Source organism: Egretta garzetta, unplaced genomic scaffold, assembly GCF_000687185.1.
Source record: "Egretta garzetta isolate BGI_Z169 unplaced genomic scaffold, ASM68718v1 scaffold136, whole genome shotgun sequence".
NCBI lineage: Eukaryota > Metazoa > Chordata > Aves > Pelecaniformes > Ardeidae > Egretta > Egretta garzetta.
The window spans coordinates 2935569-2959592 of record NW_009260066.1 but is presented as its reverse complement, the minus strand read 5'-3'; the positions used below and the strand labels follow the sequence as shown (position 1 = coordinate 2959592).

Genomic DNA, 24024 nt, shown 5'->3' with positions numbered 1-24024 from the left:
TGAGCAGTATTGCTGTCATAATCTGTCATACCAGATTTACACTTCTCTTAAGATACATGTTCATTACTTATTCATTCTAAATTAGTCTGTCTTTTCTGATCCAGCACTGGTTTGCCTTCAAAGAACTCACGATTCATGCAAGTAATTTTAGGCATATCCCATCTTCCGTTCCCTTGACACCGGATGGTTGGAATATGACGCTGGATGAAACCATCTTTGCAGTGATATCTAATAAGGGAGTTGATCTCATAACGAGGTTTCATCTTCCCAAAGGTCTTTGCGTTTTCCACAACAGGAGGCTGACCACAAGCAACTGAAAGGAAGAGAGAACATAACCCAAAACATCAGTTTGTAAATGCACTTCTGAATATGGTACTGACCCCTAAATCCTGGGTAAGGGAAGGTGTCAAGGGACTTCAGTGAGACTCTCAAGGGAGACACATCCAGATAAGGACAGGGAGATCAGTTTTTTCTGTAGTTCTCCAGTCTTGTACACCAAATACAGTAATGATGAAAATTGGAAAACAGCAGATAGCATGGTTAGTATTGCCTTTTTGGTTTAAATTTCTGATGTAAATTTGAGCCAAAAAGGTTGGCATACTCACACAAAGACTGATTTTCACCAGAAAGCTGCAAAACCTGAAAACCAGTGACATTATTATAGGCATTTAAGAAAAAAAGTCTGATTTTCAATATTTCTTATGTCTTCCTCAACAATACACCATTTAAAAGCAGTTAAAACTGAAGGATCTGCCAAGGCCCAGAGAACATGTTAACAAAAATTTGTAAATGGTAATTGGGAACAATGGAGCACACACAAGATTTTGGCTGCTGCTTTGCTTTCCCAGCCTGAAAAGGCAGAGCAATTCCTGAAGTATCACTGTACAGCTCCTGGTAACAGTCAGGTTTCCTGTATCAGCTCTAGCAGTGTATAAACCAAATGTGCTTTTCAGATTCCAGTAGTGCCATTAGACCGTATGGTTTTGGAAAAAGGAAGACAACAGACGGCATTACTGGATGGGTGAAAAGTATGCTCAAATGAAGCTGAAAAGCTGGTCAGCCGCCTGCTCTGTCTGCCTGCCAACATTCTGCTGCCCCCATACTTCGCAGTGATGCCATCCCAGGGAAGAAGAGTTGGTGGTATTTTCATGCTATTTTCATGCTATGCCAGTAAAGCAAGCCTGCCAGGTACACAAGTGCCTCTTTTGCTGAGATCTGTACCTAAGGCTAAGTTTGTCTGGTTTTATCCAAGAGTTTTAACTCTGTACACTTTTGTGCCTGACTCAAGAACAGATTAGGTAGAGATGTAATTTGCGGACACAGATGAAGGATGACTTTGTGAAGCCAACTCAGTAGAGGGCTCACTGTACTGGTCACCAGAAACCAGAGTTTGTCATTTTAACTTTATAAAACCGGAATTTGGAGAATTATTGTTACTGTGAAGTTTGTACCTGTTCCTTTCTTGCAGGTATAGGTAAGGTGATAATTGCATGGTACATCATTCCACTGCCCATTCTCATGCCATATTATAACAACACAGTCTTCTCCAGCAGAAAAGAAGCTATCTGGCTGGTTGGGTCGCCAGTTCTCATATTGCTGCAGAAAAGAGGAGAAAAAACATTATTCCCAATGCTGGAGTATATTTACATTCCATTTTGCAGAAGAACACACAGTTTTACCTTTGGTGAAGAGCAGTCTCAACTGTTTGATTCAGGCTGTTAAGCACAAACTAAACAAAGCTAGTTTTATAATATTCTCCCACTCTATAAATGGATTATCTCAAAGGGAAAAAAATATTCTGATCTAACTTCTCACTTACTGTAAACTGATGTCAGGTGAACAAAACAAAGTGACACAATTTTTACATGAAGTGGAATTCCAGGAAATGCAGTAAATAGCCCATAACCATCATTATTCCACATCTACTAAACGGCAAATTACAGGCTAGCTTCTCAGACTCAAATTATTTATTCTCTGACCTCTTTTAATGAAGTCATTCAATGGGCTGATGTGCAGAATTACATGTAAAATAAGTAGAGGTGTCAGAATGTACCCCCAGATCATTGCAGATTGATAGTTCCATGAAAAAAAGCCTAGGTGGCAGACTGAGCATATACAGCAGTTTTTCAGCTTTAGAAATGATGATCCAAATTCTGCCGTCTGTAGAAAAAATAACTGCAGACATTTATGAATATATATGAATAAAACCAGAAACTGGCACACCGGTTTTAGAAGTAGATATCTGATCGTTGCTGTGTGACAAAAGAAAAAAGAAAAAGAACCTTCAGATGGCTGAAAAATATCTCCAGCATAAAAAAAAAGTGTTTCTTAGCCCTGCACCTGGGACACACACCTGGCATATTTATCTGGGGAGGCTCCGTTCCTTGGGATCCAAGCTGGCTACACGTGGATCTGCACTTACTTAGCTACACAGCTCTGCAGCTTTCAGCTCTGCATCCACCTTTTAAAGATATGTCCCTACCAAGAGCTGTGGATGCTGGCCACTGTCAGGCTGTGGATGGCCCCATGCATGGGCTAAACCTGCATTTATTCCACTGTAGAACGCACTCTTTCAAGCACGGCTAAGCTCATCATTGCACAACTTCATTTTTGGATGAAAATTAGGGAGGATTCAGGCTGTTGGTTCAATCAATAAGCAGGAAAAATAGAAACAAAGGCAGTGGGTCACAGATTGAAAATCTATGCAGTAGACCCTGGTAGGGGACATATATAGGGGACATACTGTCCTTGGAGTCAGCAGAGGTGGGATAATCTTTATCCCACTTCCTGAATCATCTTGACCCCAAATGAAGCACAGCAATTTGAGATTTGCATAACGTTATGTAAAGAAAAGTGAGTGAAAATTTGGGAAACTATTCTTAGCGGTTTTCTTTGGGATTTCTGTTGTGTCACTCCAAGAAGAATTTAATGAAAGATAAAAATAGATATCTGAAAGAACTGGAATTCACATAAACGCCAGACATTAACCAGGCAGCTAGCCCCTTGTATGGTCAAAATGACACAGTTTCTGCAGTGCTTATATTTTCCTCAGTGCTTACATCTTTCTGTCTAGAGCTGGCTCATATAAATGTCATAAAAGTTTAGCTTTCTATTTTCTTAACTTTATGAAATAACCACTATTCACTGCTTGGGCAAACACATTTTAGAAATAAAGTTAACATACCCCACACAAGTAATATTTACCTTACAATGAATCAAACTAGGGAAAAAAATGAGTTAAACACTTATCCTTCTCCTACTGCGTGTCATCTTACCCATCACAGGTTTTAATTATCCAAGCAATTTAGCAATCATGGTCTGAATAAATTTGTTCTGTACTGAATTTATTACCTCTAATAAAATATCCCCCCCTTTTATGTGGAACTAACTTAATTCCATCTCTATATTTCAGTATTTAAGAGTCCTAAACTACAATACACACTGACTCATTTACTCAAGTCCAGAATTCAGCATTTCATATTAGCTTATAAATCAGAGTATGAGTTTCACAAGCACAGTAGCCAAATACCATACATATGAGTCAAATGGGATATGCAGCGTGGGGGGCTTCCTGCAACACCTTGTGCAAAAAAGAAAAGCAAACTCTGTGCATATCTCCTGAGCCAGCGAGGAGGAAAATGGAGAGGAAGGAGTATGCCTGTGCATGGTGTGTATTAATGTAACTCAGAGTGCTCCAAGACCCCTTTTCCAAAAGGGCGTTTTGGAATGGCTGCTGAGCCAAAGGTCTAGCACCTTTTTTACAGCAGAGCTGGCTTAGGATGCGGGAATCTGATCAGAAAAGGTCATGCTGCCACAACACAGAAAGCTACTGCCTGTTAGGGGTAGCTGAGTGCATGCACATGATGAAGGCTTAGGCTTGCCGATGGTGCTGCCCCAGATACCTGTTCCACCTCCTCTGCACGGGGGGGCTGTGATGCGCCTTCAGGAGCATCACAAAGTATAAGGCATTGAAGGAAAATTGCTGCAGGCTGCAGGGAAGTCTGTCTGTCTGTGGCAGACGTGGGGTAAGCAGAAAGAAGTGATCACCTCTCACTTTCAGTTCTGAGTGTCTTAGTGCCCATCCCAACTGAAAAGTAAGATTTGCTAATGTAAGTCACGAGTGTATGCACGGTTGGTTACACTGCTCAGACAATGGTGTCATGGTTTAACCCCAGTCAGCAACTAAGCACCACACAGCAGCTCGTTCAACCTCCCTACCCCATTGTGGGATGGGGAAGAGAATCAGAAAAAAAAGTAAATTTCATGGGTTGAGATAAAGACAGTTTAATAAGACAGCAAAGTAAGACAAAAAAATAAAAATGATGATGATAAAAAAAATATACAGAACAAGTGATGCACAAAGCAGTTGCTCACCACCCACTGATCGATGCCCAGCCCATCCCCAAGCAGCAATCTCTGCCTCCCAGCCAACTCCCCCCAGCTTCTACACTGGGCATGACGCCATACAGTCTGGAATAGCCCTGGGGCCAGTTGGGGTCAGCTGTCCTGGCTGTGCCCCCTCCCAACTTCTGGTGCCCCTGGCAGAGCAGGGGAAGCTGAAAAGGCCTTGACTTGGTGTAAGCCCTGCTCAGCAACAACTGAACCATCAGGGTGTTATCAACATTCTCCTCATCCTAAATCCAAACCACAGCTCTGTGCCAGCTACTGGGAAGAAAATTAACTCTGTCCCAGATGAAACCAGGACAGATGGTCAGCAACTTCTTAAGCTCAGGCAATTCAATCTCTTTCAAGAGTATGCCCAGACATATGGACACATAGAAAAATTAAAGAAAACAGCCAGGTTAGTGGTAGAAAAGTTTGATCAATAACATCCTGACAGAAAAGGAAAGACTTCAACAAGCCTTGCAGCTGTTTCTTGTGGAAATGATACTAGAGAACTGTTTACTTCCATAGGGATCAGAGTGTGGGAATAAAGGATATTTAATGGCTGTTGAGGGTGTGTGAGCTGAAGGTGCTCAGCAGTTTGCCAGCTCCCACCCTAAGCACATATATTCCATATGCTCTTACTTGCCTTGCCATAATGACTCCAAAATTTGTGTTTGCTTTGCTGGCAGGGCTACAGCGTAACAGCAAAGGATTATATCTAGGCCTTGTGGTTTATTCAAGAATGTCTGATATCCTCCAGCGTGACTTGCTGTTACCTCACATCTGATATCGTCATTGCATGGATTTATTTTGGCTGAATAACTCTGATTTTGCTTGGGTTTAGTGCCAGAATTACTTAGCAGAGGAAGTTCCAGACTGCTGAATTGCTTTCTTAGGTCTCCACCCAGCTCTTCTGTAGTTTTTCAACTCCTTATTTAGCCACCGATAATGGGATAGTGATACAAAAAGATTCTCACAGTTTGAGTGGAATAAGTTGCTAGGCAAATAAATTAATTTTTTGCTTTCCTCTTATGGGTTACATTTTTGTGTGACCATGAGCATGATTCTGGTTTTCTCTTACACTAGTGTAAATCAAGGGTGACTGTGTTATCTGCAGTAACATCAGCAAAAAATGAATGGGAAAGAATCAAATCCCATAAGTCTCGTACTGATTTGTACTGTTTGTTTTCAAAGGTAACCCTTACAATCTCTCATACCAGGTGTGCTAAACATAAAGACTCCCCTACCCTTGCAATAAGTCCAGTAAGCATCTAAGATACTCAGGTCATGATTATTCTGTTGGGAAACACTGTTCAAAATAACCTGAACGTTATGCCCTTTTTGAAGTGGCTAAGTCATTTAAGATCCTTGTATTTCAATGCATTATAGTCTTTTAGAAAATTATGTTGTTCAAAAAGAAAAAAAAAATTAACTTAATTCCTTGGCAACACGTACCATTCAGGTTTGTTTGGTTTTTAAGATCATGTCCAAAAAAGATCAGCCATATTCACAGACAAGCCAAAAACTGCTGGCGTTGATCCAGCCACCCTGCTGCTAGGTTATATCTCCATGTAAACTCTTATTGTCTCAGCAGACCATTGAAACCACACAAAGGAGCACCGTGTTTGAACTGATAAAACTCAAGACATCCTTTTGCCAGCAACCAAGCTTCAATTGACACCATTAGCAATAGTCTTAGCTGCATTCATAAGACATAAGACATGTTTCTGAAAACGTAAATAGATTCAAATGCTAAATTAATACATGGAAGAAAAGCTGCAACGACTGCTTTAGTCTTCAGCAGAAATATTTACACTGGGTGGTTGCACAGAGGGACCTAAAAACTGTTACTAACCTGGATTTTAAGCAACATTACTGTAACACATGTGAAGTTTTCCCCTGGATTAAAATGCAAAGCACTTCCAGATTAATTTTAGGACATATAGACTTAATTATGTACATGACTCAAAATGTGCTTCAAAGGGGGTTTGGCCCACTAGACTTTTCTCCTCCAGCTATGAAGCATGTTGGCTGTGGAAAGGGAAGTTCAAAGCAATTCAGGGGAGTGCAGGCTGGAAGCACACACCTGAGGCTCAGGCATACGCCATTGCACCACCCACACTGCAAAGCTCTCAACATCCACGATGGGGTTTTTAATCCAAAAAATGAGGTTTCTGTGTAATCACGTAATCTCAGGACCTAGCCTTGGGGACAGGATTTTGGTCCCTGTACATTCAATTGGTCATTTGGGAGCCATACCACCAGTCTGTCTTGCCATCATTTCAGGCTGAAAACTGGAGCTCCTGTTATGCTCTTTATGCCTTTAATTATACCGTACTAATTAATTAATCTTTCTTGTACAGGTTTACTTTGTTGAAATCAAAGTCCATGCTGATACATTTTTTTTTTTGTTTGCTTACTTGTTCTAGCTTTCTCTGCTAAAGAGCACTGAAAATTTTCCTGCAGAAAGAGGGTTAGAAGAGGGTCCGTGGGTTAGAGCTGCAGCTGAGATGGGGTTCAGTTCTTCAGGCTTCCTACGTGGCATTAGACAATGCACTTGGCTGGCTGATTACCAGCCTGCAAAACAGTGACAATGTATTCTCTTGCCTCACAGGAGGAGCCTGGATATGGTGGTTACAAAAGCCCATGAAGACATTTTATTAAGTTCCACATTTTTGGGGAGGATTTCCTTATACGGCATTGAATTAACTCACAGCCGTAAACTGTCAGTTGGGTGACAGGCTGACTTTTCACATAAATTAAATCTAAGAAAGCCAGGATTATAGCAAGGGCTGTAAACCAGCTAACTTTATTAGACAGTCACTACTTCTTCTCATTCAGGTGGGTGCTAATTAAACCGAATGAGCATAGCCTTCCCATCATGAACAAGATCCTACCTTGTCAGAGATTTGTTATTTAAATTTCCAGATAACCAGCCTTATTTGAGGGACTAATTTCATTATTAATGAGTAATCCTCTCAGCTCTTTCAGTTGTTTGCACTGCCAAGGTGAATCTGTGAATAAGCAGTATCTGGGGCTTGTGACACTCATTTGGAAATTTCAGCCATTTCTTTGTCTCCAAAAGGCACACCTAGTGGCTGAGATCAATCGCTTGGATTTTGCATTCCAAAATAGTCAACAAGCACTGTGTTTAATGAAGCACAACAAAATAAACTACTGATGCAAACAAAACTTTACTGCTTGACCTCCTTATTGTCTAAAGGCCAATAATCTTTTGTACGTAACTAAAGCTAGGAAATAATTTACTTGAAATACATCTATTTAGATTTGCAGGGTTAATGCTTTTCCTTCTGGGAAAAGGAAGCGTGTTTCCAGCATGTTTGAATAAGCTTAAAGTACAAATCTGTCTTGGCACTTTTTGGCACTTGTAATTTCCAATGTGATTTTTATTTTCTCTTGTTCTGGCTGCTTCCCTATCTGATTGCTTCTTAATGCAAGACTAATGAGGCAAACCAAAAAAACAAGGAAAGACATAGGGACTGGCTGACTGGATCCTCTCTGTGACATTTAATTTTAAAGTGAAGGAAAATTTCCTGCCTGGTATTTATCACTAAACAAGCTGAAACCACCACTGCAAAGTTTACTGGCTATTGTTCTTCTCCCTGCCCCCAACTCCAACTCTGCTAAGAACAAGAATACACTTTTTTCACAATAGCAGACAGATTCTTAGAGTTTTTTATCAAGAAAGCCCCTGAACAAGTCCCTTGCTGTGGAGGTTCTGTTATAATTGTATAGCTTAACTAAAAATTTCATCTCACTTTTAGTAAGCCCCATCAATTACCTGCTTTTATAGGTTGGCTGAACTACAGCAAGATCAGCACAACGTTACAATGAGTGTATGGATCAGTTCCGAAAACCCTCGTTTGTGGCTCATGATGTTATACAGCACTGATTCTGTTACATGAGACGCTCATGGGAAGTTTGAAAGGGAATGCATTTCCTTTCAATAGAAAAAAATGGAACAGATTACTGTGAAGATTTGGCAATGTCTGAAATACTTCCGTTAAGTTCACCTAGTATTTAAATGCATTTATACATCATTTAAGACAAGAAACTACCTTACAGCACAGGCTCTGTTTCATTTAATTTCACCCTGGTCCTGCAAAGGATTTTTCTGTTTGATTTTATGAATGGGAGCAGTCTGACAGAACTCACCAAAAGCATTCATGAGATTAAAAACTCCATTCAGTGAGTGCTTAAGCATATACCTTGCTTTAAAAACATAGGTGGTGCCCTCAGCTCCATAGGGTAGATCACATGCATAATTCAGACACAGGCTAAAATAACTTGCTGAATGAGAGACCAACCTAAGTGTGTTGGTAAATCTTTGCTGGGAGAATTTCTAGTCAATTTGAAGACAACTGCTATATTTAAGCTTACCTACAAGTACACACCAAAATTACATGTCAAGATCCTGATATTTTTTAGATCATAGTTAAACAGCTTCCCTCAAGCCCTCAGTCTGGGCTTTATTTGCATGGGATTTGGGAAACTGGCAGGCTTTGGATTAGGCAAGCACCCAACACTCCCCATTACAGACTCACACTGTGAGCAAGACAAACCCCCAGATGGAGCTTTGCTAAGGACCTTTGCAAGATACTTCACTTGAAAGGGGTTTTTGGTAACAGGGCAGTGGGATGTATTGAAAAACTCTTGGATTTCCTATGCAACAGCTTGCAAAAAAAAGGACTGAATAACATGCATTCATGTATACCCATGAATATCCACAAGCACTGATTGCAGTTTGAATAAGCAGTAAGATCTATGCAAAAATAAATAATTTGGGAAAGAAATCTAAAGAATAAAAATGAAACAAGTGAAAAAGGCTAGCTGATGAAGCTGAAACATAAAAGCACTATCAATCCTATCTTTGCGGGGGGGGAGTTGAGTGTGTGGTGGAGCAGATGACTAGCTCTTTGACTTTTCTTAATACCATAGTATGCCAACTTTTCCTTGAGAAGCAGAAACCACGAAGTATGTCAAGAAGCTCCCACTAGATGGCAATGTCTACTCACTACTGAGTACACATGCTACCTTTGAGTAATTCCAAGACAATAATTATTCAGGAAAGATATCTCTTTTATTAACTCTTTCAAAGCTAAATGAAGCCAGTGGACACAATTCCATTCACTTTTAAATGCGCTGTACCAACTCTTCTTAAAGTAATAGCTTTCATTGCAGTTCACACACTGTATAGTTCAATTTCGTGGGTATATTGTGTGTGCTGGGCTTTCAGAAGTCACGTTAGTACAGAGACTGAAAAATGAGTGGCAAAGAGCTGGTGAAATTATCTTGCTAATGGGCAGGTGTTTTACTGTGGAAGAAAAGTATGGTAGGGTGTTAAATGTTGGTTGGTATAATACAAGTTCTTTGGGAGTCACACTAAGATAACTATGTATTATCAACATGATGCAAATTAAGTGCGGTGTGACTGAATCTTGTTGTGCAAAACTACCAGGAGAGCCACTGAAAAAAGGAAAATCCTGCACTTTGTCATTTATGTCAACAATTACTGCAGGTTTGAAGCTGTCCAAGAGTTTTAGCCCAGAGCCAACCATAACGAGGTTCTGAAGTAACTGCTGACCCCCCTGGTAAAAATGAGACAAAAAAGGTCTTTGTCCAAGAGGCCCTCCTTACTGCCTACGACATACTGAACTAAAAATATACCTGTCATTAATAACATTATATAGTTCTCCTCCATTTAAATGCAGGTCAAATGAGCATCTTAAAAAGAGGCTGTAATGACTGACTGCAGCACAAAACCAAAACATTTGGCAGATTTAAAATCTCCTTCTCCAAGGATCCTGTGGGACATGGGCACAATGAGCTTTTTGTTTGCAGCTGACTACAGTACTTTTTAGTTTGTTTGCTTTATTTAACCCTCATAGGCAGGCTCCTTCCCTACAATACTCCATGCCTTTTGAAGGTTTTTGTGTTCAATAAAGTTACTCTTTCTGAGAGGGGTGCAGTTACAGATTTGCTCAGGTTAAAGCATTTGATTCAGTGACCAATAAAGGAAGGAAAAGAGAGGCCTTTGTTTTTGTCAGAATTAAACTTCTGTTTTGTTCTGTTGGGTTTTTTGTTGTTTGTTGTTTTTTTTTTTTTTAATGTAGCTACCTAACACTGACAACCTGAGGTCCAGCATTGCAAAACACAAAGCATAAACGCTCCTATGCCGAAGGGAAGAAAAACTAACGTCGAGTCTCTGGACAGTTTTAAAAGTGGCAATATGCCCCATTACTTTCCTAGCTGGCAGCATTCTCCAAGTGACAGACAATCTGGCCACAGACACTAGCCAGCTCCTTATTACAGCACTAATCTTATGTAATGGGAGTGAGCTCACCGCCCTACAAAGCACTAATTATCAACAGCATTTTCCAAAGGATATGAATAACTCCCCTTGTGAGAGGGAGGCCCAAGGCACAACCCCAAGTAGCTATATGCGCTTAATCCATAACATGAATAGCTCCAAAGGACTCCTTTACCGCAGTGCCTGCTCACAAGGGTCCTTAACAGTGAAACACCAGCAATCCGAATACAATGGAGAAGCTGCCAAAAGCAACACCATTTTTTTTCTATTTGGGTGGGTGTGCTTTACAGCTGTAAAAGTTACTATTCACAGAACTAAGTGAATTATTTAAATTCAATTTCCCTAAGATATTTTCAAATGTCACATTATACTCACTCTTCCTTTGATCAAGTCAATTATTAAATGTCTCAATTGATAATGTAGGTTTTGTTATTTTGTAGTTTGTATTACCTCAGATTTAAAGTATACAAAGATCCAAATAGGCATGGACAAATTCTTTTCACATAGATGTGTGAGTTTTTAGGCCTTGCTTTCTTCTCGTGTATCACTGTGATTTTCCCAAATGTATTTGTTTTTATTGCTTAGAGCTTTTTATGATAATTGTGGGATGAAGATTGTCCATTATTCATCCTTAAAGAGTTGTTCACTATCACAGAAATGCTGGGAGAAAAGTCTACAGGAAGGTGCAAGAATAATTTTGATTCTGTAATTTTTTAAATGTCAACAAAGTCTTACATATAGCCATTTTCATTCCTGTGTATAATGTAAATCAGAGGAAAACTAATACTTTCCCACACCAAGTGCCAACAGAACAGCCTTATAACTACACTACAATAGAAGAAAAGCAGGGCTAACAAAAAGTGCTCTTTAAAATACTATATTATTTTCTTCTGCCTCTTGCATCTGTCAATGTAATCATACCTGAAATGTCTTGAGCAGAAATTGGCTTGATTTTCAGGAAGCAATGAATAACAAAGCTCTAAAAATGTTGAGGTGCTGTGAGTTCTCTGGACACACTTCAGTACCTGCTCTCACTACCTTCACCTTTGAGACAAATTATCTAAAGTTAGGGACTACACAGATACGCTTAAGTTTGCAGCTTTCAAATTCCCTTCCTGCTGATCCATGTTATCTCGGATGTTGCTGGTATTCCAAGCCCATGCTTGTGGCAGTGGCCCCTAATCTCCAGCTCTCACTAAACTTGCACCACAAGTAAGGATCTAGGTTTCCTGAAAGAGCATTCACTTTTTATGTTGCACTAACACAGCTGCAATCAACTCTTTTCCCTTGATATAAAAAGGGAACGACTGCTGCTGCCAAAGTGTTTTTCATGTGGCCCATCAGTTCCAGAACAGGAACCCACCTCTCCCAACCACCGGAAAAGCTGAAAAAGTCTTTCTTTCAAAAACAGAAAAAAGAAAAGAAAAGAAAAGAGAAAGAGCAGGAACATATTGTAGATGAGAAAAGATTGCTTCCTGCCATACAGATAGAGTAGAGCAAATCAGAACAAATTAGATTTATACGTGTGGCCAGCAATGGATTCCACAGTTTAGCATAATTATAGCTTATTTTGTTATGCATATTGGACAAGGTAGCCTAAGCTTAGCCAAGGAGCTCCTTTGAAGATGTTGTCTGACCACAGCCAAGAAGCTCCCAATCTGTTTTTTAAAGAAATTGCAAAAAAAAAGGCAAAGATAAGCAAATTGGCCTGGCCAACAAAATTCAGCATAATGAAATATCAGTTACCTGGAAAGTAATTTGTTTATGGAAAAGTAGCACCTGGCCTGACAATTAAACTTTAGGACATGAGAAGTATAACCCAACTACTTTATTCATGTTATTTTGCAGTTTTCAAGCACAGTCTGTCTTTGGGATGTAGCGGGTACAGCACGCTGAAAAGGCACCTTTTACCAGGAGGTGGTGAGAATTTATCTACACAACCCAATCCATTGCATAAGATTGTGACATTTCACCTGAAAGGCAGGAAACAGCTGAGCAGTCTTAAATTAAAAACCACTTTACAATTAAGGAATAAACCTGCCAAAATCCCCTAAAAGCACATAGATAACTATGCTTCAAACACTTCAGTGGGGTAGATCAAAAAGCCTCCTCGAGTTCTCTTTACAGGAACAGAGCTTACAATACTATGATTTAGGAGTGTTCCCATTTCTATTTTGTTAGCATAATTTTCCTTGTCTTAAGCATTCTTGTCATGGAAAACAGGTAGACTCAATACAGATATGGACAAATGTCATGTGGGCCAAAAAGTTTTGGATAGCATTCCTTGCTTTCTCACTGAATCTGGCTGTACTTGCTTCATTATTCAAGACACCGACATTTTCCTTGAGGAACTCTGAGAATCAGAGCATGTATTTACAAGATCACTCCTCATTTATTCCAAGACTTGGTTACTGGCATTATTTTTGCAAGCTGAATATAAAATCCAGTTGATACATGAAAAACATGCACAGGAGTAGAGGGGCATTTTTGACTGCTGCTGATTTTGATGAATCACTAACAGCCAGTATTGTCTACAGGGGGTAAAAAAAAAAAAGAATGCCAAAATATCAAAAATGGCTGACTATAGTTAGTTCACTACTAGACACCTAAATAATTGTCCCTGTTTTCTGTAGGGTTGTGAACCTGTCAGGGGCATTCTAGGTTCAATGTAGTTTTCCCAATAAGAACCTTAATTCTGTATGCTCAATTGTTAAAAATCTTGGTCTCATTGTCCCACATGCCTTAAAAAACAAACCAACCTCCTGTCCCACTGAAGGGGCATGAACTGATCTCATCTAGATGCTGCACAGAAAACCGAATGGCCCTTGCTTATTTGACTGGTGAAACTATCATCCACTGATTCATGAAGTAAGGGAAATTTCTGCCACCTCCTCTGAGAATTCAAGCTTTCTCACATTACCAGGCCAATGACAATGGTGAGATTAGCACACTCATCTCACATGAACTGAAAAAAAGTGTGCCCAAAAAAGCCCCCCCCCCCATATTTTGGGAGCCAATGGAAATGGGACAGCACAAGATTTATATGCCAGTGCTGCATATGACTATGAAGTCCACAAAAAATAGCTAAGGTGGGCGTGTGCATTCAATAGCTCACTGTAGTTAGAAATAATGTGCAGCGCACTTGGAAGTACGTTTGTTGGTTTTCACTAAGGAAATCATGTACGTGCTTTGTCCAGCTATCATATTTAATAGTGGCTGGCACTTAGCTTCAGTTTAGAAAAATCTGGAAAAACACAATTTGGCATGAGCTGAAAATGTCAAAAAAATGACTGATTTCCTTGCATTGAACTCATTGGTTGAAATACCTTTTAGGTGCAAAGAAAAAAAAAAAGGTATTTGATGCCTTTTCCAGAAACTGCTAATAAAATACATGCCAACACCTGGCAAAGGAGCTCTTTTCAACATACTGAATATTTAAGTTGTCGGTTTCCTTATGTCCATGGAAAACGAGCACAGAAGTAATCCAAAGCTTGTTCCGTAATCTCCAATGGTAGAGCCTGTGTTTCAATGATTCCCAATTCCAGGGGGTTATTTTGGTTCAGAAGGAAAAGTCATGTGAAAGAAAAATCACTAAAATGTATCACAGCTTTTTCATCTGGGCAGTACTGGGTCAACTGCAGCACTGGGCCAACGATTCCATCCACAACATGTCTTGCTGCTACTGCTGTTGTTCATTTGCTTTTTTGTTTGTCTGTCAAGCATCAGAACTTTTTTTTCTTAAATCCAAAACCTAATAAAACCATGTAAGCATGATTTTTAGATTAAACCAAGCTGCTATGGGCAGAAAATTTAAACAAGTATCAAGATAAAGATGAATGTATATCACTTGTAGATGTACAGTCTATCTAAGAGCTGGAGTGACTCTTCTGATAGTATCTCCATGAAAACTCAGGGGAATTCTCAGCAAACTTCACAAATTTTCCTCTGTGCCAGAAATGTTGAACAGAATTGTAGATAGATAATGTTATCTTGGAGAAAGCATGGAGCTGGGTGACAAAGTTAGAAACAGCTGAATTAGAGCTGTGCCCTGATATGTAAAACACAAGAAGGCTGTTTAGATTTTAGCTACATGCAAGAGCTACCTCTAATCTCAGCAATTCAAGTTAGAACCTGAGTGTTGATGTAATAACACTTATTTTTATGATCACAAAGTATATTAATGCATTTAATGTTATCATGACTACTGTTCACCTGCAAATACATAAAAGGTGTAATTTTTTGACCTACACATTATCAAAATTAATTGGAATTTTAAGACACCATCAAGGAAATACATTTGATGTATATATTTAATCATGTTATTGTTCCTATTAATTACTAGAGAAGTAATAAATCACTGTAACCAAAAGAGTAGTTAGAAAGTATGAAAAATAAGTTAAAAATTAGGGAAAAGGAGCAAATGAGGAAGCTGCTCAGAACCATGGTATCCAGAAACCATATGGAATAAATTAGGAGGGAAAGCTATTGAAGCAATGAATATAAATGATTTCAAGAGACACCTAAATTGTTTCCAAAGGAAGAGACAGAGGGAAGTTGTTAAAAAGAAAAGAAAAATAAAGTGGAAAAAAGATCAATCAAAAGAGCAATCTGTTGGACAGATGGTCTTATTCTGTTCCTAGAGTATCTTCATTTCTTAAAACTGAAAATTAAACTAAAAATGTAATGCCACATTTGCCCAGTAGCCTCTATTTAAAAATAGAATCTCAGTCCTAATTTTAATTTCCTTGAATCCATCATTCAATGGCATACCAAATTTGTCTTTGGACTATGTGAGCATGTATCTTGTTTTACACTTCCCAGTGTAAGATGGACTGCCCCTTCACGTACTACATTTATGCCAAAATTTATCTCACCTAACTTTAGATCCGTTAGTGAGGTGTAGGCTCCTTGACCAGCCACTGCAGACAGCCTGGACCACCCCCGAGCTCTGACCAAACCTAAACCACCTTCAGAAGGTGCCTGTTGCTGTCAGGGTCATGTAAGAAGCCATATGAGGAGACAGAGTATGAACTCATTCAGCATGAGTAGAGTTCAAGGCCGTGGCCCGTCTTGTGCTCCCAAAAATACATGAGGATAGGCAAGAGAAAACAACAAAATGAAACTCTTCTGCTTACATGTTGCACGACTTTGTGGGTCCAAGCACAAATGGGTGCATTTGGTACCACCAGAGATGCACTGAGCAATCAGTCAGGCAACAAAAAGTTTCATCATCTTTTTCCTCCCTGCTGTGCTCTCACCTGCCACAGATGGTAGTTTCCCCAAGAAATGGCTTATTTACAAGTCTTTTTAGAGGACTTTAAAACTCTGGTTATTTACATGAAATGGTAATAAATGAAGCCTACTTTGCCCCAGGTGTCTTTCTACATAAGTTGTAGCCACATGGTATGCAGCAATGATCATTGTGTGCATGTGTGAGCATGTGCATATGTGTGTCCAGATGCTTTCTGCTTGAAGAAGAATTCACAACTGGAAAGGAAAATAATAACCATAACCATTTTTGGGTTTATTTTATGTAATGTTCTTCAGTGGATGTTAAACAGCAATAAATCACCTGTCCCTTTTATAAAAGAGACTGGTTTGAATTGGAAAGAGCTCAATCATTTCCTGCATCCATCAGCTCTTTGATTTAGGTTAGTTAAAGGTGGGTCGAGAGTGTTCTACCTCTCCTTCTGCTGATTTTCCTTCTTGTTTTAAGTCAATAAGAGGTATCAACAGCATCTTAAAATTTTATGGACAGATTATTGGTTACAGGCCTCCTGAGCCACCTCAGGATGGCTGCTTCTCCATCCTAGCTGTTGAGCTGCCATACAGATTAGAACTATCTCCAGTCTCAGACTTTTTGAGTTTTTCTGTTTGGAAGCTTTGAGAGCTCCCACATATACAATAATAAGAACTAAGAATAAGATTTTAGAACTGTACCACAAAATAGTAGTTATCCCAAAACAAGAGTTTCCTAGCTGTTTGCTTCAGTGCATATTTAGTGACTGCGTTTTTTCATGCAGCTTCTCTGGTGGGAATTTGATAACCCACCACAAAAAGAAATGAATGAGTGATTTCATTTCAAAGGCATCTTACCAGTGGGCTACCATCAGTCCAGCGGAAATCACGCTCAAACATCTTGTCATTGAGGCCAATCCACTGGTAGTCATGCCCAATACCTAATGAACCAGAAAGATATTTTTATTAACCTTGCCATAAATGGAAGGGATATCACCAAAGAAAATAAAAAGAATTTGCACAGAATGAATCAGACATCCTGTTCTTAAGATTCTTCTACTTATTATGCAAACAACTATTTACAGGCTGGTTTTCAGCTTTTCAATTTTAATTTGGGATGTCTATAAAAATGCAGATTCTCATCTAAACAATCGTGTCTCTCCCCTCCTGATGGCATCTCACAAAGAAAACAGATTAGTTTCCTACCTAGGTGCATATGAGGGGGAGAAAAAAAAAAAATAATAAAAGCACATATTTTAATCTCAATTTTTCAAGTTTTGGTTAGGCTGTGACCAGTGTTGTCTAGACTGTGCACCACAACATACAGGAACTATTTCTTTATGCCTATCTAATACAACATAAGGCAGCATGGTCATTGATGTCAGGTACACAAAGATTCTAAACCCTCTGCAAGAAAATGTTTCACCAATTTCCAATGCCAAAACAACAGTTTGTGTTCTCTTCGTCAAAAATAAAGTATTTTTTATGTAAGAAATAATAACTTAATAACCACAGAGAACTTACATTGACTGCAAAAGTAAACATGAAGAACACAAAGTGTGCCTTTTAAACATTCTAAAAGTGTATTTTAAGATGGAGAATAAAAGCTGAGTGATCAGGAGGATATTACACTAGCTCCAAACCATCAGTGCCTGCTCTTTTTTAGAGGAATGCTAACAGTACATACGGTTCACAAAGATCTGCTCCTCATGAGACAAGATGCTTGTCAAGTGTGCTCCCTGGAGACGGCATTCCCTTTCAGCCGTGTCCCACGTACGCCGATGGGCAAAGTATTTGTAGCACTGTCCTTGGAACTTGTGCCAGCCATAATCACAGGTCTCCGTGTCTGTAACAAACAAATAAATCACATCTCTTCAGTGGATGTGAAACAGGCGTGTTTCATGCAAGCAGATGGATTTTCTGCAGGGCAAAGGTTCAAGAAGATATCCACCCATTAAGCCGTACGAATGTAAATAATCAACAGTCCTTGAGACCTCATTACATTTTCAGATAGTTTGGTTTACCCAGTTTCAGTACAAGCTTCAAGAATGTCGCTTATGTAGGGAGTACGATTGCAACTGGCAACTTTGTGAGCTTCCACTGAACTAATTGTGCTGTACCTGGACAATCTCAGGAGAACATCTTCAGTCCATAACTCTGGATGAATGAAATGCCTGGATGTTGGACTGCAGTTAGACTACATTTCATCTGAGTTTTCTGAGTCTGTATACAGGGATGGGAATTTTTACTTGCAAGGGAAATAGTTCTTTGAGTGACTGTACTGAATTACCTTGGCTTAGAAGAAACCAATAACTGGAAATAACATAAAGGAAAGTGCTTGTGATTGTTCAGTCCACAGATGTAAAACTGCAGTGTTATCTTTCTGAACTTACCTCTCCAAATACTCCTCCAAAACCCATCTTTCTTGACAAAGTCTAACTTAATAAACTTTAGGCATCAGTTTCTAAGGAAGGCTGTAACGCTGAAATACAAAGTAATGAAATGCACGCTGTCTGTGCTTGTATGAGGGATGGTACTGATAAGAATGCCTAACAGACAGAAGTTCACATCAGCCAGTATATTCTTTCATCTAAAGAGAAATAAACACGAGCCTTGGAACAGTAACAATCCGTGGACTTGACATCAATTATTTTGTCAAGGTTAGGCAGCTGTAAACAGAATAGATGGCATGAAACAATAAAGTTCTAGTTCCAGGCTTGCTTCTGCACCAGCACTGCAGGAATTAATCACGGACAAAAATCAGTATTAATAAAATGGGCATAACAAATATGATGCCTGAATGTGTCTGAGCTCTGCTTGATGATAAGAACTTGCCACTGAGAAGAATATTAAGGAAGAATGGGAGAAACGATAGGGAAAACTCAAGACTGTTTTGGCAGTTGAAATGGCATCATAAAGGACACTTCAGCACAAGATTACAGATTGTTATGACTGCATCTGGTTCCAGCTACCTAAGTACACGATGGCTCACCCTGAAGGGCCTCAGTTGCAGGATGCTGAAGAAGAGAAACACAAAACTTGACCTTCCCTACCCCAGGCACCAAACAGGAATTTATCACTTCTCACCAACTCAATGCCAAACTAAACTATGCCTTAAAATAACTGTCTGACTTTTCCAGAGGTAGAGGTATGTTCTAGGCATGAAATTGGATTTCTTATTTTCAGTAAGTCAATATAGTCAATAGTCAACACTATGCTTTGGCCAAAGGGGGTCTTTTTGCATTAGTGCAGAAAAAGCCAAATATTACAGAATATGCCAATGACATATGACTGCAAATTCTTTAATTATGATATTTCTTGAGCAGCTACCACCTGAAAGACAATCATTGAATAATTTTTTCACGGCACAAAACTGGTTGTTAATGGATAGCAGGAAGTAGACATTCACATTCTGAAGCACCAAAGCATCTTTTTAAATGTCCCAAGATAAAACCTAGATTTTACATGTACATAAATAGATTTAAAAGTCCAAACATATAACTTCAGAGCCTTACCAGAATTTCTCTTGACAATTCCTGGCAACACAAATAACACAGTAGTCATTGTCTTAGGAGTCTGGTATCAAAATTGTTTTCTAAAAGTTGTCAGTGCAGACATAAATGTACCAAATACAAAGGCATAATAGAGCTTACACTGATTATCTCTCTTCTATTTTCAACAAGCTAAGCTGCAGAAAACTGGTTGTGCCTTGAGTAATCCCAGCTATGAGAAAGGAATGTAATCTATACTACTAACTTGTTATTTTTTTTGTCTTTTCCCTCTTTGTATTCTGTATGAGGTGCAGGCTGCAGATACAGCTTTAACCTCTGGCATCCAGGCCATGTTAAAGTTTAGTCTGCCTTTGGCTTTCTAGAATGTTTGTTTAACCGCACAATGCTGACTAACAGTGCTACATCCTTTGTGAAGGCACTTAGTTTTTATTATTAATCTTGTTCAGGGACTCCCTTGTCCCACAGGAAAGAAGTCAGATAGTAACAAGCGGCATTGTTTGCTGAGAAAATCATGGCCAGAGAGCATTTCCAGGCTATTCTAATCAAGCCCTCCCCGGCCTCTGCTAGGGAAGAAGTGCACAATTCGAGAGATCTACTGAAAGGTACATGGGGGAGGCAGAGAGGCTTGAAAACACAAACCCTAGAAGACTAGGTTCAAAGAATGAGATATAATGGCCTGAGCACGAATCATAAATAAGAAAATTTCTCTTTTTAAGATAACAGATGCCAAATAGTGACATAGGTACTTTTATTTGAAATGCATGCACTGCAGTGCATGTACAATTCATCCCTCCCATTCAATTTGGCATGCAGTTTTCCAAAAGGAAAAAGTTGAATAACTTCTTCTGCACCTGTTTGTAGCCCAAATCCACAAAGACAGAAAAAGACAGGTCTGATGGCTATAAAATACACAGGATGTTTAGAAGGTGAAGAAAGGATTTTCTTTTTTTTTTTTGGGGGGGGGGGGAGAGGAGGGGAGAGGTTGATGAGAAGAGGGCAAAAAGAATGGGGAGAGTGACAAGGATGAAAAATGCAAACCAGACAAGTAAAAATGTGGGGATTGTCTCATCTCTGTGCTTTGTCCCAAGTGTATGTATCTTACTACATTAACAAAACAGAAAGGGTGACACAAAGGTAAGGGCTTCATATGGTTATAAGTTTTTAATGCCTTTAATGAACCAGTAAAGTCTAACTGCAGGTGGCTGTAAATTTTCTGTCATGATCACCTGTGAGCACGGTAGGTGCAAGCACTGAATACAATACTCCATGTTCATTGTATACTTATCCAGGGAGGTAATCACAGCTTTCTGCAACCTTATTCCAGACCATGATGGAAAGACTGAAACACTGCTTGCCATATTTATGGTGTTTTAAAAGTTGTCTGACTAGTCTTAAGGTTTATGACAATTTACAGGCCTTGTCAATGATGTGTGCAAGCAGTTACTTACATAGCTTCTGTTCTCTGTAACTGCAATTGTATATGTATAACAACATCTCTAAACACTGCATTAAAAAAAAGAAGTTCTCTATAAGTTTGATACATAGATAGGTACTGCTTTTCCAACAGCTGCAATAAGCTGCTGACAATAGGTCCCTTGTCTTTAAAGAAATTCCTTAACGAAAATAAAGACTGAAACACAGGTACTAGAACATAATGAGAGTCTTACTCAGTTGTGAATTTTATCTGTGACTGTCTGCCTTCAGCTAATGAACAAATGCCTGGGGCCCATTAGCCCACACATCTTGAGGAAAAGCCATTTCTCTGGTAAATATTCAAAATAATCCCTTCTCAGCTGAAAGACATCAGTTAGAGACCATCTGTTTTCATAAAGTATCTTTGCACTGAGCCCTTCTCAAATACTTCCATCCCTAGCTACCAAGCCCTGGGAACAAAGTGAATCAAATGAGACCAGAGTAATCACAGACATTTCAACAATGAACTTGGGTTATAAAAAAAACATTGTTCCTGAGATGATGATTAAAAAAAACCAGTTGTTTTGTTTTCAGAACCTGGAACAGAACAGCTGGTTGTATTATCCCAAGGAGGCACGTCCAGAAACAAACACATATGTGCCATTTTGGCACACAGGGCCATGCATGCAGCTGCATTTGGTAAGTAGGCTAGCCTAGGTGCGCCTGCCGAGATCCTGCAATGGAGAGAGCCAAACCTTGAGTTTAAAACACCAACACCCTTCCTTGAAAGCAGGTACACACCAGTTAGAATAGCAAAAAGGGGAAAAAGAGAAGGAAACTCTAGCCAGCCAAGGAAGGAAGAGGAAAACCTGAACAGGTGTTCATCCAGTTCTTATAACGCTTATTCTTGAAACTGAGGTTCAGATTGCAAGTCTCTACAATTTTGTTGTTTCCCACATAACTATTCATGCAGTAAGGTACTCCTCACCACAAATACATATGGCCAGATAATGCAACAACAGCCACAGACCTTCATCACCCCACTGGTACCTGGGGACTATTCTCTACAGTTGATTCCACCAGTCCTGTGTGAGACAGGGTATCAAACAACACCTCTCCCCTCTTTCCCCAAACATGGACCTTGCAAAGCAACACTTCAGGCAGCAAAATTAGGAGGATCTGAGCTCTGGGCTCATTTATCTGGACACTGAGTGCTCTCATAAGGGCTTTTCACAGAGGGATGACAATGGAGAGGTTGATGGCTCTCTCAGGATAAGACTTGCATCAAATTATACTGCCTGCAGTATAAGTAGCCTGCAGTCACCCTTTGAAAAAGTGGCTTTTGGGATATATCTGCACTTTGAGAAGCGATGTTCAAATATCACCAAGCGTCATGCAGAATATGCATCTGTACTTTGACAAGACACAAGTGGTGGGCAAAAGAGGGTATTAACAGAGGTACTCCACTCATTTCTGATCTACTCTGAACCAGAAGCAATGCTGGCTTACTGAGCTACCAATCTAGTTTAAAAAGGAAACACCCTCAGCTGCTGTATTTCTCACATCAGAGGACTTTAGCTCTCTTCAGGAAGAAGTTCCTGGGCCGAGATTGTCTGCTGAACTGTTTCCACCTGGCAAGAGAACCGTCTGTCAGGGAGCCAGTTACAGCTCACTGAGTTTCAGGATTGATTTCCCTCACCCCAGGTTAGATCACCCTGAAGGCTCCTTCAACTTCTACCACCTGCCGGAGCTCCCCGATGTGCAGCTGCACTGTCCTCTGGTCACATCCCATCCTAACACTGGCACAGGAGTAACACATCAGCTGAAGATTCCTCAGTCTAGAAAAGTCTCACAGGAGCATTTGGGTGAAATTCTGAGCCCTACGTTTTTTCTACACCAATGTCATGGGACCAGGACACAGCGGAGATGTCTCCTACTTTGAGCTTCATTTCCAGAGGCAATGCATGGTCACTACTTCCATTCCTTTCACTGGCATTTGAGTACTCAGCACTGTGCCTAAGAAAGCCCTTCAGACTGACTTTTTTCAAGCTTTCTAAAATGAATAGTATACATTGGAGGAAAAAAAAGAAGAGTAATGAAATATAATCTCGGTGTGCTCAACTCCACCTTTCCTGTGGCACCGAGGTACGCATTCTGTCGTTCTGGCTGGTCTTTAAATCTAGTGAGGTCAGGACTGGTGCCTTGAAATAAAGCCTGCTTGCCAGACAACCGTGTCTGAATTGCCAACACAGTTTTATTTTGTCTGGTGGAGTGGAAATTTGGCACTAAATGCTTTTCCCAAGTCCCAAACCACTGCAGGACTTTAAGTGGAGGAAATTTAAATTCCAAAGCTGAGTGAGCAGGGCTCTGGTTCTGATTGACAAACTAGGAAATGTTCCCATTAACCACCTAAAATGCGCTCTCAGGTTGGTCATAAAAAGTGGCTTAAAGCTACCACGGTACTCAGAGCCACTCGCTACTATGGATTTGCTGTCATGAAGGGGAGGAGGAAGGGAGTGAGAACACTTATTTCTTTTGTTGTGAAAACACTGTCAACTTATAATTTTGGAGAACAGATTCAGAAAGTCCTTTCTAATTACAAGGTTAGCCAGGCTACCAGAAGAGTTAAACAGTGAAAAGCTTGTCAGCTTTGAGAGTTTTCTGCTCTAACAAAAAAATCTCTATAGGTTCAACTGGAAGAGTTTGCAAACTGCCTTTCACTGAAGGTGAGAAACAAACATGAAAATACACAATATTAATTAAATAAATCCAAAGGTCTAGTTCTTTCACCGGTGACCAAAATCATTCAGATGAAGAAAAAAAGTATTTTCATAAGCTTTAGTATACTTTAAAACACCCTTTCTTTTTCCCATGGAAATGCCTTCATTAATTTTACTGACAGAACAGATGTTGCTAGCCTATTCCTCCTCCTACATGCACATATTGAGTAAGCATCTCACACTGTAAATATTTCTTGTAAATACAGTGAGATTTCTTGCAGGCAATGTTCTAACAATCACAGAGACTTGGATGCTTCATCTGATTTCAGTTGTCCATTTTAGAAAGCCTTGTAACTGTGAGCCCTAAAACAATCACAGAACAAATCAATTTGAAAATTCTGGGATGAAGTTGTCAAGGCTATGG

General features: G+C 39.6%; 1 protein-coding gene across 2 annotated transcripts in view; it reads right to left on the bottom strand.

Annotated features, from left to right (window-relative positions):
* The window catches only part of VCAN (versican), a 114956-nt gene that overhangs the window by 982 nt on the left and 89950 nt on the right, over positions 1-24024 (bottom strand). For both annotated transcript variants that reach the window (XM_009641147.2, XM_035896633.1), the window contains exons 11-14: positions 17643-17801; positions 16814-16896; positions 1452-1596; positions 131-313 (exon numbers count right to left, since the gene is read on the bottom strand). In XM_009641147.2, the coding sequence (XP_009639442.1) occupies positions 131-313; positions 1452-1596; positions 16814-16896; positions 17643-17801 (570 nt within the window). The remainder of the gene's footprint in view (positions 1-130; positions 314-1451; positions 1597-16813; positions 16897-17642; positions 17802-24024) is intronic.